General features: G+C 28.6%; 1 protein-coding gene across 2 annotated transcripts in view; it reads right to left on the bottom strand.

Moving 5' to 3' along the window:
- Positions 1-285: 285 nt before the first annotated feature.
- LOC100203660 (uncharacterized) overlaps positions 286-18,172 on the bottom strand; it is a 32,795-nt gene continuing 14,908 nt past the window's right edge. Inside the window, exons 3-11 of one of the 2 annotated variants that reach the window (XM_065810045.1) lie at positions 17,255-17,440; positions 12,410-15,009; positions 12,055-12,311; positions 11,206-11,934; positions 10,895-11,094; positions 10,654-10,811; positions 10,308-10,431; positions 9,913-10,035; positions 286-856 (exon numbers count right to left, since the gene is read on the bottom strand). In XM_065810045.1, the coding sequence (XP_065666117.1) occupies positions 474-856; positions 9,913-10,035; positions 10,308-10,431; positions 10,654-10,811; positions 10,895-11,094; positions 11,206-11,934; positions 12,055-12,311; positions 12,410-14,428 (3,993 nt within the window). In that variant the 5' untranslated portion in view covers positions 14,429-15,009; positions 17,255-17,440 and the 3' untranslated portion in view covers positions 286-473. The remainder of the gene's footprint in view (positions 857-9,912; positions 10,036-10,307; positions 10,432-10,653; positions 10,812-10,894; positions 11,095-11,205; positions 11,935-12,054; positions 12,312-12,409; positions 15,010-17,254; positions 17,441-18,172) is intronic. The other variant, XM_065810044.1, reaches the window with a different exon arrangement.

Here is an 18,172-nt window from a genome sequence, read left to right as displayed (position 1 = left end):
ATGCGAAAAAATATGCGAGAAAAAAAGATGCGTTAAAATTAAATTTGCGCATCTTTTTTTTTATTAAAGGGTTATTGTTTTTATTATATAAAGGTAACTTTATTTATCATTTTATATGGTAAAAGCAAAACATGTCGTTCTCCATAAGAGCTCCTCGGACCAAATAACAAATAATAAAGAGCCTAAACATTGTTTTAACTTGAGATAAACCAAACGATTAATATTGGGCACCGAACGTTTTTCAAAGGCCAGTCAAAGATCCTCGTTAAACGAAAAGATAACACATTTGTTTAAGTATGAAATCTATAGATATTTTATAACACATAAATCAAGCAAGTAGAAAATATTGCCAAAATTACAATTAAAAAATATAAAAAATAATTCTTAAATACAACTTTGAAAACAATTTATTATAATGGTTGAAAACAAAATTATATTGGCAAGGCTTAGTACACTTTATTTACACGATAAAACTATACAAAAGTGCTTGCATTAGAAAGTTTTCTCCATTTTATTTCTTCAAAGCCTTCTGCCTCATCTTCGTCATTTGCTGATAAACTTATAGCAAGAGAGTACGAAATGCTTGTACCAGTGCTGGTTTTATCAATATCTGGACTTTCTAAAACTTGAGAAACGTTTAAACTTTGCATCGGAATAGTTTCTTCAGTTAAGTCTAATTGAAGGAATTCCATGTCAGAACGATCTTCTCTTGATTTCTTCCATTTTAAGCACAGAAAAACTGAGCATATAAGTATTAAAATAGTTATCAAAACTGCTGCAGGTACCATTACAAACAATGTAACTGGGATAGAACTCGCTTGATGTTCACGCGACTTAGTTTGAATTGTTACATTTTCTAAAGAAAAAAAAATACAAAAAACACCTTTAGATAAAGTATAAATAATAATTTTTCATATTAAATTATAAGTGCGCATAAAATAATGGTACAAGATAAAAGTTATAAAATTAGCCTTTTTTAAACCGCTTCAGACCTGGAAACTAATATTAACTTTAGGGGACATTTTTTTTAAAGCGCAATATTTGTTTATATTTATAACTTGTTGTTTTTAGGCAGTTTAATTCTTTTCTAAATTATGAAGTGGTATTGCAGCTCGTTTTAACAACTTTAGATCTAAAGATAATGAGGGAAATCCTATAAAAGCATATCGATTGCCGAGAGATGAAAATATTCAGAAACTTTACATGAAGTTTTTTAAAACATCTGGAATGAATTGGAAAAAAGGACATATATGTTCCGCCCATTGGAATAGCAACATTAGAAATAACACCGAACATTTACCAGACATTATTGTTCCTCTAGATCAGCTGGAAAAGCTTAAAAAAAGAGTTATATTGTGTGTTGTCGAAATTGCGTTAATATAGAAAAAAAGCTATATTAACGCAATTTCGACAACACACAAAGCAAAGAAATTGTTTATATTTAAAAATGCTTCAAAAAGATTTAAAACTGCTTTATCAATCGCTCAAAATATATATAGTTTTAAAAACAGACGAACCTTTGTAGTTCGTTCTAAACGAACTATGAAAAAAACTAGAGAATTTTCAAAAACTGAATTAAAAAAACAACTTTAAAAAAATCCTTAAAAACAATCGAATTATTGCAAACTGTTATAAAAAAAAGATATTTGCATATCCAAATTTAAAAATAAAGTACTTAAGCAAAGTGTAAAAATTCAAGAGTTAAAAGTTGAAATTATGCATCTCTCTGGTAGCATAGTTAATTGAAGAGCAAAACAATTTACCTATGAAAATATTAAATCAAGAAAACAAGCATTTCAGTACTTACAGTAGCGTCCAAAAGTAATCGGACAAACATCTTTTTGGTTATATTTTTTCATCGAGTAAACATTTTTAAATGAAATTTTGCATAAGCATGTCAAATTATACTACAATTATTAAAAAAAAAAAAAAATCCAAATTTGGGAGTAATTACTCAAAATTTTAATAAAAGAATGGAAATGATAGGCTCAAAAGTAATTGGAAAAACTAAATACGTCGTTTAGAAAAAGAAAAAAAGGATTCTCAACAAAGGATAAGTTTTCAGCATTTTTTTATGAAGGTTTCTGTTAAATAATATATATAATGTTACATAGTGGTATATTCTGTTACATAATGTATATAATCTGTGCATAATTCTAGTACTTCGTTGGAAAACCTTTTGCCGCCACGACAGCATTACATCTACGTGGCATTTGATCAACCAAATTAATTAAAGCATCAATTGGTATTTCCTCCCAAGTGCACTTAATCAACTCAAACAAATCATGCTGATTAGATGGTTTCTGAACACTAGTTTTTCTCTCAATATGTTCCTAAAGATGTTCGATTGGGTTCAGGTCCGGAGATTGCGACGGCCATTCCAAGATACAAACTTTCTTTTGAGCCAGAAATTCCTTGACTAGCTTGGAGGTGTGTTTTGGATTGTTTCCATATTATAATACCAAAACATATTAAACTTTGATTCATCACTCCATAGTAATTTCGACCATTGGTTTGCTGTCAAATGTAGATGTTCTTTAGCAAATTTTAACCATGCTCTACGATTTTTTGCAAAAAGTTTTTTAACAGGACGACAGCCAAAAAAGTTGTTTTGTCTTAAGCGACGCTTTAAGCGTTAAGTTGTTTTGTCTTAAGCGACGCATAAGAGCAAAAAATTTGATGTGACTGTGTAAATTTTCTATGAATTTCTTTAGCACTTGTGCGTGGATTTGCCTTTGATGATCTTACTACAATATTATCTTGGCGAAAAGTTGTTGATTTCGGGCGTCCTGACTTTGTTGAAACTTGGAAGTGACTATGTTGTTGAAAAACTTTTAATGTATAACCAACTGTTGATCGCAGAATGTTCATATCTATTGAAATTTGTTGCATAGCCTTACCGTTATTAGATGCTTGTAGAATCAACTTTTTCACTGCCTTGCTTAAATATTTATTATGTCCCATTGCTCATTATTGATCATTGAATGTTTTTATAAAAATCTGTCTTCAGAAAAAGAAGTTAAAATACTCTAAGTTATATCAACGTTGTTAGAATTTAGTTTGTCCAATTACTTTTGAGCCACTCATTTTTCAAAAGAAAATTTTGATAGGCTTTTTGAATGTGTCCAACCGTATCTACATTATATACCATACCCAGGTTGTCCAAATACAGGTGAAAAAACTGTTAATAATGAAACACAGTTCTTTAGTGTTCTGACTGTATGTCGTCATGGATTAAATTTATAAAATTTTTGCTTGAAGCCTTATACAACTGTACATAGAATTTTCACTGATCGGGTTATATTTTGTGCTACACTTTTTAACGAAATGGATTTAAAAGTTGATGGTAGTTTTCTTCTAAAGAAAATGCCAGATATATTTGTGAAAACTAGCAATGAATTAACTGACATTGTTATAATTGTCATAGATACCACTGAATTCAAATTTCAGCATGCTTCTAATCTTAATTTGAGTAGATTAATGTTCTCTCACTACAAAAACATTAATGCAGGGAAAGCCCTTATTGGAAAAGCTCCTCATGAAATGGGCCTTTTTTTCAGTGACATTTATCCAGGGTCTATAACACTGATAAACAAATAAATTTTTTTTATGGAAATCTTGTTAACTAGGTGGTTTTTTAAAACAAATTAAATATGCTGATTTCAAATATGTAAACGATTTTTCACCATCACATCAAGTTGTAAAGATATTTGGGTTCAAATCTTTAGTACTTGGGTTAAAGTCCTTAATATTGTCGAAAAAAATGTTATTCAAAAGTATGTCAACCTGGGTCTCAAAAGAAGTGTATTTTCATATAGATTTTAAAAATGTTATTTGTTTGTAATAAAAATAAGTACTTTTTGTATTATTGCTGAGAAACATTTTGTTAAAATTTTTTTAAGAGTCTTTAGCATTTTTTCACATAACTTTTTTTTCAATAAATTTTAAATCAAAATTTTCTAAAATCTCTATGAAAATACGCTTTTTTTGAGACCCAGGCTGACATTTTAAATAACTTTTTTTTCGACAGTATTAAGACTTTACCCCAAATACTAAAGATTTGAACCCAAATATCTTTACAACTTGATGTGATGGTAAAAAATGGTTTGCATATTTGAAATCAGCATATTTAATTTGTTTTAAAAAACCACCTAGTTAACAAGATTTCCACAAAAAATTTTTATTTGTTTATCCGTGTAATTAATAATAAAATATTTCAAAAAGATAAATAGTTATATGTAAAAATACATTATGTTTGAATTGTAAAGTCGGTATCATTCTCAAAATTTAATAAAACAACTAATCTTGTGTATTTCTTGACAAAATTTCGAATTGGTTTTGGTTTTCAAAGTTTAGTTCTTTGGTGAGCAATTTTTCTCTGAGCAAACAAACTTCTTTGTTTTCATGATAGTTCCATGCAAATGTTTTTTAATTCAGATAAAATAGTGTCACAAATGTCTAATAGCATATTAATTAGTATATTATTTAATTCAATTAAAAAAAAAAATTCCATTCAATCTAATGATTGAAGGGGTCCATCGCAGTTTTCTGCCCTTGTTTTAACCTCTAAAAGCAAGCCACCAGCAGCAAGGGCTTGCTCCATAGCATATTTTTGTAGAGTGTGTAAAGAAACCACATTTCATCGTTTTGATTGGGAAACTTTTTCAAAATAAGATATAGCACTTTTTTCAAACTCTAGTCCTCTTTTTATATTTTTGATCAAAAGTTTGTTATCTTCGCTTTTACCAGTTTTTACAGTACTCCAGCATTCAATAAATTCGTTTTTTCCCTGAAGTTTAAGTAAAGAACGTAAACGAGTTCCAATTATTTCAAATCTATTTAATTGATCCCACTCTTCAGCATTTTGTGCAACATCTATATAATTAGCTCCCTGTGGTTTTGGTCAAAGCTTACAATACCAATTCGTGTATTAAAAGCAGAAGAATTGTTGAAATTTGTTATTATTGTGTTAATTCTCTGTAATTTATTTGTGTCGCTAGATAATATTGTTTTATCAAATAAAAGCATTTTTGTATAATCATGATTAGCAAGGCATATTGCTTTTTTTTTCAAAGATAAAATTTAAATTTTTTTAAAGATAAAAGTTAAATCTCTCCTAAAAAAGACTTTCTACCACTATCATATTTAGAAAGAACTGAATAAAAGTGTTCAGTAACAGGTTTCTCCTTTTTGAGCTTTTCTTTTAGTACATTAGATATGTTAGAAACATCATGTTTAAAATAAGAAGTGTCAGGATCAACAGCAGAGCATTTAATAATGCCATGTTTTTATTTGTCTTTGCTGATTTTACTTTAATATCTTTAAGAGGCATCATAGGAATAGAGCCTTTTGCAATTCTTTTGTGCCATTTTTGAAGTGTTTGTGTACAAGTAAGCTCAAGTATTTTTTCTTTTGTGGACATGTAATGTTGTAAAGACAAAAATAAACATAATACATGGCAACATAAACCACTTAAAGCAACTGGACAAGGACAATGTAATTTAAATGGCACACCATTAACGAATAAAATAACTGCAGTTCCGATGTTCATAGGATTTTTTTACCATTGCTTTTACAAAGGTGTTTACTATTTTTCTGCTTTGATGCATACGTGCAGCTTGTTGGTCAATACTTCCTTTGTTTTTATGCAACAAATATTTTTTAAATATCTTTTGATCAACAAATGGCATTTTAGAGTAATCTATTTCCCATTTCGCAGAATTCGGTGGAATTATCATCAAAGAATCTAAACTGCACTCAAATTTGAAATTTCTATCAGCCCTGCTATTGATTTTATTGAGCAAATTCAGATATCTATTAAACTTTTTAATTCGATTTAGAAGTATATCCTTTAGAAGTACATCCTTTATAAGTACATCCTTTAAAAGTACATCCTTTAGAAGTACATTTTTTGTGCCTGAAGTAGGCAGTTACAGATTTTTTAACGTGGTAGCTTCTTCTAATGTGAATTTTGCATGCTCCATTATAAAAGAAAGTTATTATGATGAAACTTGTAGTTATTTGTTTGATATTGCTTATATTGTTGTTTGAACATATACTGTGCTTCAAAAAAATGCCCCCTCAAGTAAATATTAGTTACCAGATCTAACACGGTTTGAAAAAGGCTAATAGATCAATATATCGTCAGCCTGGAATACAAGTGTTGTATATGACACTGTGTTCAAATTGAGTAAATTTAAAGTGTAATTTTTGTTTATGTAAATTTAATTACACGTTGAAATTTAACTAAGTTGACTAAAATCAATGTTTTTGTAAAAAAAAAAAAAAACTACCCCCGTAACTAAGAGCACTATTTTTCAAATACAACAAACCTATTTCGAAATCAGAACATTTTGTTGGAATACAATTGTCATAGACGCAATTAAGTTGATAGTAGGTGAATTAAGGTTAAATTTACTTATGTTGTGACTAACAATGACAACATATTCTTAGTAGGCTACTAATTCACTGCTCCTTTGCATTTTTTACTTTAACTCATTACCGGTAACCAATTTACAGATTTATCTGCCATATACTTAGAAATAAACAATTTTTAATGTTCAAGCTTCTGATATAGAAATTAATAAGCTTATTATACATATATATTTATTAATAAATTGAGTATGATGTAAGCATTACTTACATAATCAATTTATAAATAATTAAATATTCACAAAAAACTTACAATTTTTCTTTTTTTCAATCATTAAAAAAAAATCAATTTAACACACATACCTTTCAACTTGTCTGTAAAAAGTGATATAAATAAGTTAAACCTTATATAAATAACCTTATATAAATAAGTTCCTTAAATATAAATAACAACCATTTCCATTATTGTACCTTTTTTTACAATAAAGAAATAAATATAATATATATAAATATATATAAAGAAATAAATATATACAATGTTTATAAGAACATTTTATAAAGTGATATATTTAATTGTTTAGACTTGGTGACTCAAAAAGACGATTATAAAATTCAAGATCATCACAGACAAATTATTTTACCATTGACTCAAGGGCATCAATTTTTTTATTTGAGAGCAAAAAACCTGTTGAATCATAGAGGAAATTCTTTCAGAACTTTAATTTTCTGTTTATTCTTTCTCTGAGGGGTACCTTTTACTAACCTTTCTTTAACTAATGGACATGACAATGACTTATTGAATTTAATATGAAAAGGTTATTTTTTATGACGCATTAGTTTTACTTTTGCAAAAGACTCTTTTTGAAATATAAAAACTTGGAAGCAAGTTTGAAGTTTTTGAAGTCATCTACATTTGTATGATTTTCAATTCTACTCCAGAAGTTTTTTCAATAGATTACAGTAATTTGAATAAAGTAGGAGGAATAAAGTAGAAGGAATAAAGAATGGGGACTCTCAAAGTGAATTAATTTTTTTTTCAATCACGCAATGTGCAGAATCTGAATCTATTTTGTACTGAACTATGACCAGGAATCTATTCTGTACTGAACTATGACCGGGTTCACAATACTTCTGTTCAATGAGCGGTATTTCGCTATCATTTTGAAAAAATTTTATTGCCATAGATACAATTGAATTCTTATTCTGAGAAACACAAGAATCTGACCACAAAATAATATAACTATTTGATATATTAGGACAGTCTTGAATGATTAAATTTAATGGATTATACAGACAACTTGCAAATTAATTTGCACCTCTACCTTCCCTTATTCTAAAGAACAATAAGTTTTTTTATTTAATGAACAGTGGGCTGTGAAATTTAGCAATTTAATTTTCTTTTATAGAATGAATGTAGAAATATTAGCAATTGGAAGGGGAAATACTTTTTCTAAATCAAAAGTTATAAATGCAGTAGTTTTATAATCTCAATTTGCAACTTTTGCTAGGGCGCATTTTCTTTCTTGTCTATTTAATTGTTTACTCTCTCTTTGCTGCAGTTTTTTTTTATCATCTTTGTTTTTATACTCTTGACATAAATCAAACAAACCTTTCTTTGGTTTATGAAATTGAATTCCACATTAAAAGTTAAATAATAAACATCTTTTTTACATTGAACTCTGAGTAAGCTTGTGTAAACAACCTGGACATTTTAATTGTACTCAACGACTCTAAATACTTTTAGTATTCTGTCTGCAAAAGTGAGAATATACTGTTGGAAAACTATTTATATGTTCTCTGATCTTATCTAAGACTTGATTAGGAGTTTTTCTACAAACCATTTTTCATTTACTACGTTATTAAAATCATAGTAAAATCTTCTTTCACTAATATTTAAAGTTTTTAGAAAGAATAATTTACTAACTCTGCTTCTAACATCATTCTTTTCAAAATGATAATTGTAAACACATTTCTGATGGTTTTTAATTCCTGAACATTTGCTTTTTCTTTTACAAAATCCCACCTTTCTACATTTTGAGTACAAAAGTTAAGTTTTTTAGTGTCTCTTTAGTTCCATTAATAAGAATGGATTTCAACTCTGTCATCAGCACTAAAAACTTCAAAACATTTTAGTGTACATACTGAAAAACAAGTTTCTCCTACTTTTCTCTCTGGTCTCTCTTAACCTTTTCTTTCCATGTAGGCCTTGCCACACTGTCATTGCTTTTTTCTGACATTCATTTTCCACTTGTTAACACTTCTTTGTCTTTTTCTTGTGAGTAAAAAAATTAATGTTATTAAAAATATAATTTAGAATATTATAAAAAACAATTCATAAATACAATTGATATAACAAATAAATAAATAAAAATTAATGATAATAAGAGAAACCTCAAGAATTTATTTAGAATGTAAAAATAATTATCTTTGTGTAACTTTTCGAGCACAAGACATTGTAATGAAATCTTTGTTAGGATTGTTAGGAGAAATGGTAATAGAAGAGAAAGATGGTAGGATCTTCTGCTACATAGCCAGGAAAATACTAATTGGTATCAGATAATCAGCATCAGAAACCAAAAATACTCCATATATGTTATAAAATAATCCATATTTGTTACTTATCTTTACAAAAAAATGATATATCTATAAATACAGTTTCATTTTTCTAATTACAAGTAATATTTTTTATTTACTGAACATTTCAATTCAATATTAAAAAATAAATCAAATGGATTTATTTTTTATTAACAAAAAACTAAATGCTAAAAAGTAAACAGGGGAATATAGATAATGAAATCTAAAGTCACGTGATCATATAGAACGCTAATATTGGTCAACGCTAAGTACAACAAATGTATGCCAACTGTCTCATATAAAAAGTTTATTTACGACAAAAGGTCTATTGAACTATATTAAGTTCTATAACTTCTATAATATAACTATATTATTGAACTATATTGGAAAAAAATTTAAGAGAGCTATTGTATTTTTTTGATTAAGTGCACAAAAAATAGATGATTCGATTATATAATAGTCATTTTTTTCAAAAATGTCAAATATGACACTTGTATTCCAGGCTGGCGGTATGTAAAAAAAAAATTTTCTAACTACATTATATAATGTTACACATCAAAAAAATATCACAATAATGTTGCATTATGTTAGCAACACAATTTAACATCACAAATAGAATACAATACATCAATAACAAAAAAATCTTTTTGATTAGCTAATTTGCACACAAAAAAAATAACTTTAATTTGCAACTAACCAGAAGAGTTTAAATCTTTTTTGGCAAAGCTTGTTTAAGTTATTAGCACTTTTGTTACCAGAAATAACTTCAATATAACAACATCAACAACAAAAAACAAACAATAATAAAAATACAACAAAAACAACGACAAACAATAACAAAAATAAAATATAAATTAAACCAACTAAACAAACAAAAAAATCAACATTTAAAAAATATAAGAAAATGTATTTATTTCATTAACAAGTTTGTAGGTATATATGAAAAAATATTTACTGTAAACTTACCGACACACTGGCCACCATAATACTTTAGATCATATAAACAATCACATTTATAGGATAAAGGTGTATCAATACATGTCATGTTGACTCCTTTGCAGTGTTCTTTATCTTCACATTCATTGACTTCTAAAAAATAGGAAAAATATTCAAATTCTTTATTAATTTGCATATCTTTTATGTATTTTTAATATACTATATATTGTGAAAAAAGCGTCTTATTATCACTTTCATTAACATATCTCATATTATTATTATTGTCCTCATTAAATTTGCTTTAATATTATAAGATTACTAATATTTTCCAATTAGGTGTTTAGATTAGTATTCATACTATTTGAAAGCTCTTCAAACTAAAAAATTAAAAAATATTAAAAATTAAAAGAATTAACATTGATTACCGTTAATAAGAACTTCAGTTGCAATTGAAATTGGCCCAATATTATCAGTTTTTGCTTGACATTGATAAAATCCACTTCCCAACAAACATTTTTTCAAAATTTTATCATTGTGACCAGTAATTTCCTAGAAATATTCTGTAATTTTAAAAATTTAAAAAAAAAAATACCATTTATGCATTCAAACTATACAAAACTAAATTGATTTCAGAGTGTTAGCTTACTGTAAGAAAATTTAAAAAATAAACTTTAGAGAGATAAAAGTTCTGGTCTTAGATTAAAAAACTAAAATACATTTGTACACAGTATGGTTCATTATCATTAACACAAGGACAAAATTACAACATACCTGATTATCTTTGTACCAAGTAAAAGTTTCTGCAGTGTTAGATACAGTATTACACTCTAAGTTACACTCCATACCAACAGCTAATTCTAAAAAACTTCCAGGATAAAGTTCACTAGTAATAACAGGAGGCATTTGAATGATGTCTGATCCAAGTTGCTCTAAACACAATAAACTTCATATAACTCTGAGAACTAAAGTATTTCACGGTAAGAAACTTGTTAAAATGAAAATTTATACATACCAACAAGAACCATTGAAAAAGAACTTCTCGCCTCCACTTGATACTTTGTCTCTGAATTGCTATACATCATGATTGACACAACAGACCCTTTCCGTAAATACATACTTCTTGATACTGTTAATGTATCTACACTTATTAGTTGTTTTAAACCAGTTACAGTTAATTCATCGTTAACAAAGATTCCAAATGTTAACTGAACTCTATAGTTTTGATGATTGCATTATAAAACAGAAAATAACTTTATGACAAACAAAATAAGAAAATAACTTTAGGATAAAACAAGAAATAAACTTTGTAACAAGAAAACTTACGGCATTAAAACAGAGACAATGACATGCGCTGATATGAGGTACAAACCAGTAACTTTAGGTACAACCACTTTATTTTTATAAAAGAATCCTGAAATATATTCTTCTTCAAATGCATTTATCAAAACCCATTTAAAGGCAATCCAGTGATGACTTTCTGGTGATTTTACAGTAAGCAATATTGCTGGAGATTTTATACCTCCTATATAAGCCAAGGACAAAGTTGACTGAGATTGAATTGTTGCAGTATTATTAGATGACATAAAAACGGATAAAACTACCTTTGAAGTTTTAACTAAAACAACTCCGGCAAGCAAAAACGTGAAAGTTGTGTCTGGTACAGTGTAGTAAGTAGCCAAAAAAAGTGTGTTAAGTTTGTTTAACACTCCAAAGGAAATTCTTGTTCCCGAAGAAGAGAGTGTTATTAGGTTTGCAGAAAAAAAATATACTCCACTTCTGTAAAGTGGAAAATTATCAGCCTTTAAAGAACTTGACGTGTAAGGTACCCATTCTGTAATAATACTGTGTTCTTTTAATGTTGAAGTAAATGCTGATAACTTTATATATGTTTCACAAGTTTCCAATGGGTAGTTTGATATTCTGGTGTATGAAAAAATTGTTCCACGTGGTACAAGCAATCCAAAACTAGAGGTGTGGAAAGAAGATGACAACTGGGTATTTTTATCCATAGTAATAAAACCAACAACATGAAGTTTTAATATATGTGATGTGCTAACAAACAAAAAAAGTAAAAATAATGAAGTAATTGTTACTAAGAGATAACGATGTTGCTAAGATATGATGATGTTGTTTATGATTTTTCAATATAAAAAGATTTAAAACTTCACGCACCTCACACTAGAAACAGCAGTAAAAAAATTAATTTCATCTTTTATTATTGGAAACCAGTGAACAAAAAAGTTGACATCACCTAAAGACCTTTTGAATGTGATTTCCATTGAAATAAAATAACAGCCTGAAGACTGTGCTGTTAAAACACCAATTGATGCAGAATACCCACATGTAAGACAGTAATATGAAGATGTTTCCTGCTGCCATGGTTTTAGTGCTTCAAGAGAATTGGAAAACTCCAGATTATTGGGATTTAACTAAATATATATACTTTTTTACTTTCAATTTTGTCCTAAAAAATGATTTATTAGAAAATGCTATAACAAAAAAAATATATAAATAATATTGATAATACCTTAAGAAAAAATGATGAAGCTTGAAAAGACTTTTCATCATGTAACAAGTATATTGACAAATAACCTTTCTCAAAAATATCAAACTTATCAGTAAAAAAATTCTCGTCTGTAACATCTGCTCTACTTCTTATTAAAACACTAAACTCATCTTCTTTTTTCATCAAAAGAACAAAAAAGCAACTCAAACTTACTTCTTTGTACATTCCTGCTGTTTCATCACAAACAAGAATCAGTTCACCAAATTTTATAACAAGTTGATAACTTTCTGAAGCAACTTTATTCTTAAAGTGAATTTGTAATGATAAAACATAAGTTCCACCATAATGAACAACTATTCTCTCAAAATTCAAAATCACTGGATTATCTTTTGATATGCATTTAAAACAACCACTAGATGGACATTCTGAGCTCCAACCATTTATTAAATTTAACTGGTTTTCAGTCTTGCGCACAATGATTTTAGGAATATTTACTAAAAATCCTTTGGCTGAATTATCATCAATATCATTAATTAATACTATTGAAAAACTTGAAGACTTTGCAACATGCAAACTTCCAGAAAAATTTGAATAAACTACTAAGTTAGTTTTGTCTTCTTTAGAAAGCTTTATTGGACCAACTAGAGATAACGTAAAAGATCTCTTTACCCTTGATTTAAAAGAAGCGACTAATCGTTTGGTACAATAAATTGAATGTTTATTGTTGACATTAAAGCATGCTGTAATATATGCTGATTGTGTATCATAGGCAATCAGGTCTTTAACTATTATAATGGCAGATATTAAATAAATTCCGGTAACTGGAGCTTTAAATATACCTTCACCGTAAGAGAAAAAATTATTATTGTTATAATGATAATCCTGAGAAAATTCTGACTGACTTGAGTCATAGAATCTCACTACCTCAATACTATTTTGACCAACATTTGGATTATCAAGACTTGCTTGAAATCCTATAACATTTTCCATACTACCTAAAGGTGAAAAGGAGATAGAACAACTTACCTTTAAGTTTAACAACTTTGAAGACTGTATGAATACCCCAACATTCTGTCCAATATTTATCACTAACGTGCTAAACAATTTAAATACTGTTTTCGAGTTTATATTATGCTCTTCACTAACTAAAAGAATCTTTTGTTTTTCATAAACAGCTTCATTGTATATCAAGGCAATTTTAACTTCATCTTCAAGCAAATTATCTGTAACTAGTACTAAAGTACTAACAAAGAAAACCTTACTTTGATGTGTATTAAACAGACCCTTATTTATATATATTAACTCTTCATTGGGATCACCTTTTACACAAGAAAGGAGTTTCCAATCCAATGATGTTGTAACCTGTTGTAATTCCAATCCATTGATGTTTAACTCTGGAACTTGTGAGAATCTGTTTGAATAAATCAAAACCAAGCTAACAGTACTATTAGATAAAACGAACCATTGCTCACTAGTTGAAGAATAAATGTTTAACCTTAAGTTATCATTTTGTGCAACTTCAAGAAGAGATACAAAACTAATTGTTTGTTGAGAAGTAGATGAAAAAGATTGGGTTACTAATGAAAATGTCTCACCAAAGTAATCTTTTTGATTAAGAGTCATTGCTTCAACATTTTTTGTTACTGCTAATTTCATTGTTGTATTAAATGGAGCTTTTATTATTAAATTAATTGTTATTAAGACCAAACCTGCTTTTTTAAAAGAGACAAAGTTTGAAGCATGATGGACATTTCTGGTTGAGAAACCACCATTTTTATTACTGCCATAATTAAACAAGTCTAACAAATTCCAGTTATCTTTACCAATATAAGATTCTATTTTGTACAATGAAACTGAAAGACCTTCTTTTGGGTTCAATGAAACTGAAAGACCTGGGTTCAAGTATCCAATACAGTATGTTGTACTATTAGACAGCACAAGTTTTAAGCAAGATGATGTAACATTTAACCAAACTCTATCACCTTTTTCTAATGCAATACTTCGTGCAATGTTTATTGTAAAATACAATGCTGAAGCCATCAAGGTAGATTCAATAAGAACATCATTACTATTTTTAAATATGATAACAGATGTAGTACAAGTATAATCTTGCTTGTTGTTAAAAATAAAGTTCCCTAAAACAATATAGATACCCTGCTTTTCAGCAACAAATACACCACCTTGCCTATTAAACAGATTAGTGGTTATAAATGAACTAAATAAGTTTACACTTGTCCAGTAAAATCGTATAGCTTTTTTTTCAACAAAAAAATCTTTGAGCAAACTGGCTGACACAAACTGCCGAATATCATAAGTAGAAAGTAATACTAAATTTAGCTGACTGTGTGATTTGACCACTATGTTACCATTTGTAGACTTTATATACACATGCAGAGAATCATTTTTATTAGCTCGAAATAAACCATTCACTTTAATGCTTGTTAATCCAGTCTGTTCAGTTGACCATGATTGTAATGAGTTATCTAAAACACCTTCATTCAAATTTGCTAATACTTTTATAATGTTGTTATACTGTCGGACCTCGATAAGAAGAATACATGATAACAAATACAACCCTTGAGATTGTAGAATCAAACTGTTATCATCATCTTGTGTCACTCCTAAAAATAAAACAACTCATAAAAATTATAGTATTACCATAGAGCATATAAAACAGTGATGCAGCACCCCAAAAGCTCTCCAGGAGCTTTTGGGGTGCTTTTTTGGGGTGCTTCCAGGAGCTCTGAAAAAGTAAAGAGTCTTATGGACTACATTTGGGGGAAAAAATTTGAACTTATGTGTTAGAGAAACAATCAAATTAGAACTCAGAGTTCTTATGTGTAATGGCAGCAAAGACTTTAGGACTCTAGACCAAAAAACATTAGGCCCGAAGTCATTAAATCTCATGAATTTCTTTCTTATTACAGATCATTAGTCACTTACCAGAGACCAGGAAAAAACAGAGATTTAAAGCAAGACTCCCTGATACAAAATTTTCCATTCAATTTAAATTATTTAAATTGATCTATTATAAACTATTTTATTTACCATTAAAATATCAAATTAATAATATTTTCTCAACATTATAATATTATACAACTATTTTTTGCCAACATACTATACAAAATATTGGGCAACATAACTATATTAAATCACAAGTCAGAACTTTTTTCCAGAAAGTTTTTAGAATGATTTATTTCCTAATAACTACAACATATAAGTGGTATTCAAATAACTACAAAATACAAGTGGTTTCCGAATAACCACAACAATAAGTGGTTTCTTAATAACCACAACATATAAGTGGTATTTGGAAAAAGACTCTTCCTGAAATTTTGTCTACTTGAAATTTAATGACTTCCTCATAAATTTTTAAGATAATCTTTATAAAATACTTTTGGATCTGAACTAACTAGATTAACATCTAAGCGGAACATTTTTATAGAAAAAATGCAGTTCCGATTCTTAAAATCATATTTCTTTTTGGAGGTATACCCCTTGAATTTCTTAGTTAGGTGATGTACCAGAGCTGAGATAACCAAAATCTCAAAAATGTTAGAAAAATAAAACTTTTTTGTTTAAAAACTCACCTCCATAGTAGCATACCTCCTAGGCAGAGGAGCCATTACTATAGAGGCAACTTTTATTTTTCTTCCTTTTTTAAATATGTGGTAGTGGTGTAGTGGTAAAGCGCCTGCTCCATAAGCGAGAGGTTCTGAGTTTGATCCCCACCACGTCCCTGGTAGTACCGCGCTCAACTTGTTTTTCCGCGCAGCGGCCTTGTTCCTCAAGGTTCGTGTTTCGGAGTTATAGAGTTGAGAGAGGGTTATAACCACTATTAAGTAGCCTCCTCATCTGTAGTGGCCTTCTTGGCCTTGAGGAGGTGAATAACAAAAAAAAAAAAAAAAAATCTGTAACTCCAAAACAAAAATATCGACAAGTATGACTTCTTTACAAAAAAAACAAGTTAAATGCATTATTACAAGAGACAAGATTTATGATAAGGTTCAACAGTCCACATGATCATTCTTACCAATCATCAAAAAATAGTAAAAAGTAGTATGTAAATAATAACAATATAAATAACATTTTATAAAAAGAAAATTACATACAAAACTCAGTTATTAATAACCTATTATATAGGGAAGACGAATACAAAGTGAGAGAATAGACACAATCTCCTACCCTGTTAACATTAGGTATATATGTTGGTACACTCTTAGCGTTAAAATAGTTAGGTAACAGTTTCTTGCTAAAAAATAGATTTTAGAGTGAAAAAACAATTTTTTGGTTCTTTGATGTAAAACTTTCAATTATAACTCCTAGTTATAAACTCTGCCAGAGTTAATGTTATTTTTTCAGAACAAACAGTTACCTACAAAGGTTTAGGAATGTAAGTACTTATGATCTATAAATGAGTTTGTAACGATTCCCTTAACAACACCCCAAGAAATTAATAAAGTTTTGTAAATTTCTATTTGCACAATCATTAACAATTGCAAGACTATAATTCCCTTGTAAATTATTCCACACGAAGGAATTCTCAAGTGAATGTATATAAAAGTCTAAGTGCTATGGAATCATAAGTGCGGCTTGTCATGCCTTACCGCCTGTTCGGATCTTTCTTCGCCGCCGCTTTGATAAAAGGAAAATGATGCAAGATATTCCAGACTCTGCAGATATTGGTTTGGTTAACCCTTCTGCCTGGATGGCAAGTGAGAATTTCGTTAAGGTGTTATAATATTTTTATCATAATGTTCATTTTTCAAAAAAAAACAAGGTCTTATTGATCATGGACAACCATGAGTTCTATTTATTTGTAGACAGACTGAATTACAGCAAGGAAAATGGAATTATCATGCTTACCATGGAATTATCACTGCCACCACTTAAATCAAATAAACTTCAACCATTAGACAACTGTATTTGGGTGAGTTAACCACTTTTACAATAGTGATCTGGATTTATGGATGTTATCACAACCTGGTCTAATTGTTAGCATTTATGATATGCCACAAATTTGTCTCCAAGCTTGGGATAAAGCTGCTACTCCTACAAATATAAAATCTGGATTTAGATGTACTATTATTTGGCCTTTTGATAAAATTATATTTACGGATGAAGAATACTTATCATCTTACGATTTTGAAAATCCAGAAATATAAGGTTGATACAACCAGAGACTGAAAACCATTAACTAATAAATATTAAAGAAAACTTAAAAGTGTGCTGCTGTTTTGCAGCCGTATTCACATCTCTCTGTTAAACTAACAAAGAATTTGAGTGTCCATTAAAAAAAAAAAACTCTAAACAGTCTGTTATAAAACGGAGGAAAGTAAATGGTATTCTGATCCTTATGTTTAGGTTCTGTATATTAACCACTCCAATAATTTTTTCAGTTAAAATACCTCAGTTAGCCAGCTCCATTAACTAGTTTTCATGCTGTTTTTCTTATCGCACCTAAACGCTGCAATACCAACATACGTTGACTTTTTTCAATTGTTAAATCGCAGCACATTCAAATAATCGTTGCTAATAAATTCTCTAAATTATATTAAAACACGCTACAAAATGAAAAAATCAAAGAGTTTGTATCTAGTTAACACTTAGTTTTATTTTTTTAAATTTTATGTTTATGCTTCTTCACTCTTATGGATTAAACATTTTTTCAACTCTATTTTCTTCGATTTTTGACGGATCAAAATATTAAAATCGAGTAAGTTTACTGTGACTCATTTCAGAAAATTGCAATCATCTTATCACAACAAAGTGGAGGTTTTATTC

Source organism: Hydra vulgaris, chromosome 11 (assembly GCF_038396675.1).
Source record: "Hydra vulgaris chromosome 11, alternate assembly HydraT2T_AEP".
NCBI lineage: Eukaryota > Metazoa > Cnidaria > Hydrozoa > Anthoathecata > Hydridae > Hydra > Hydra vulgaris.
The sequence above is the reverse complement of the archived record's forward strand: the minus strand, read 5'-3'. Positions and strand labels throughout refer to the sequence as shown.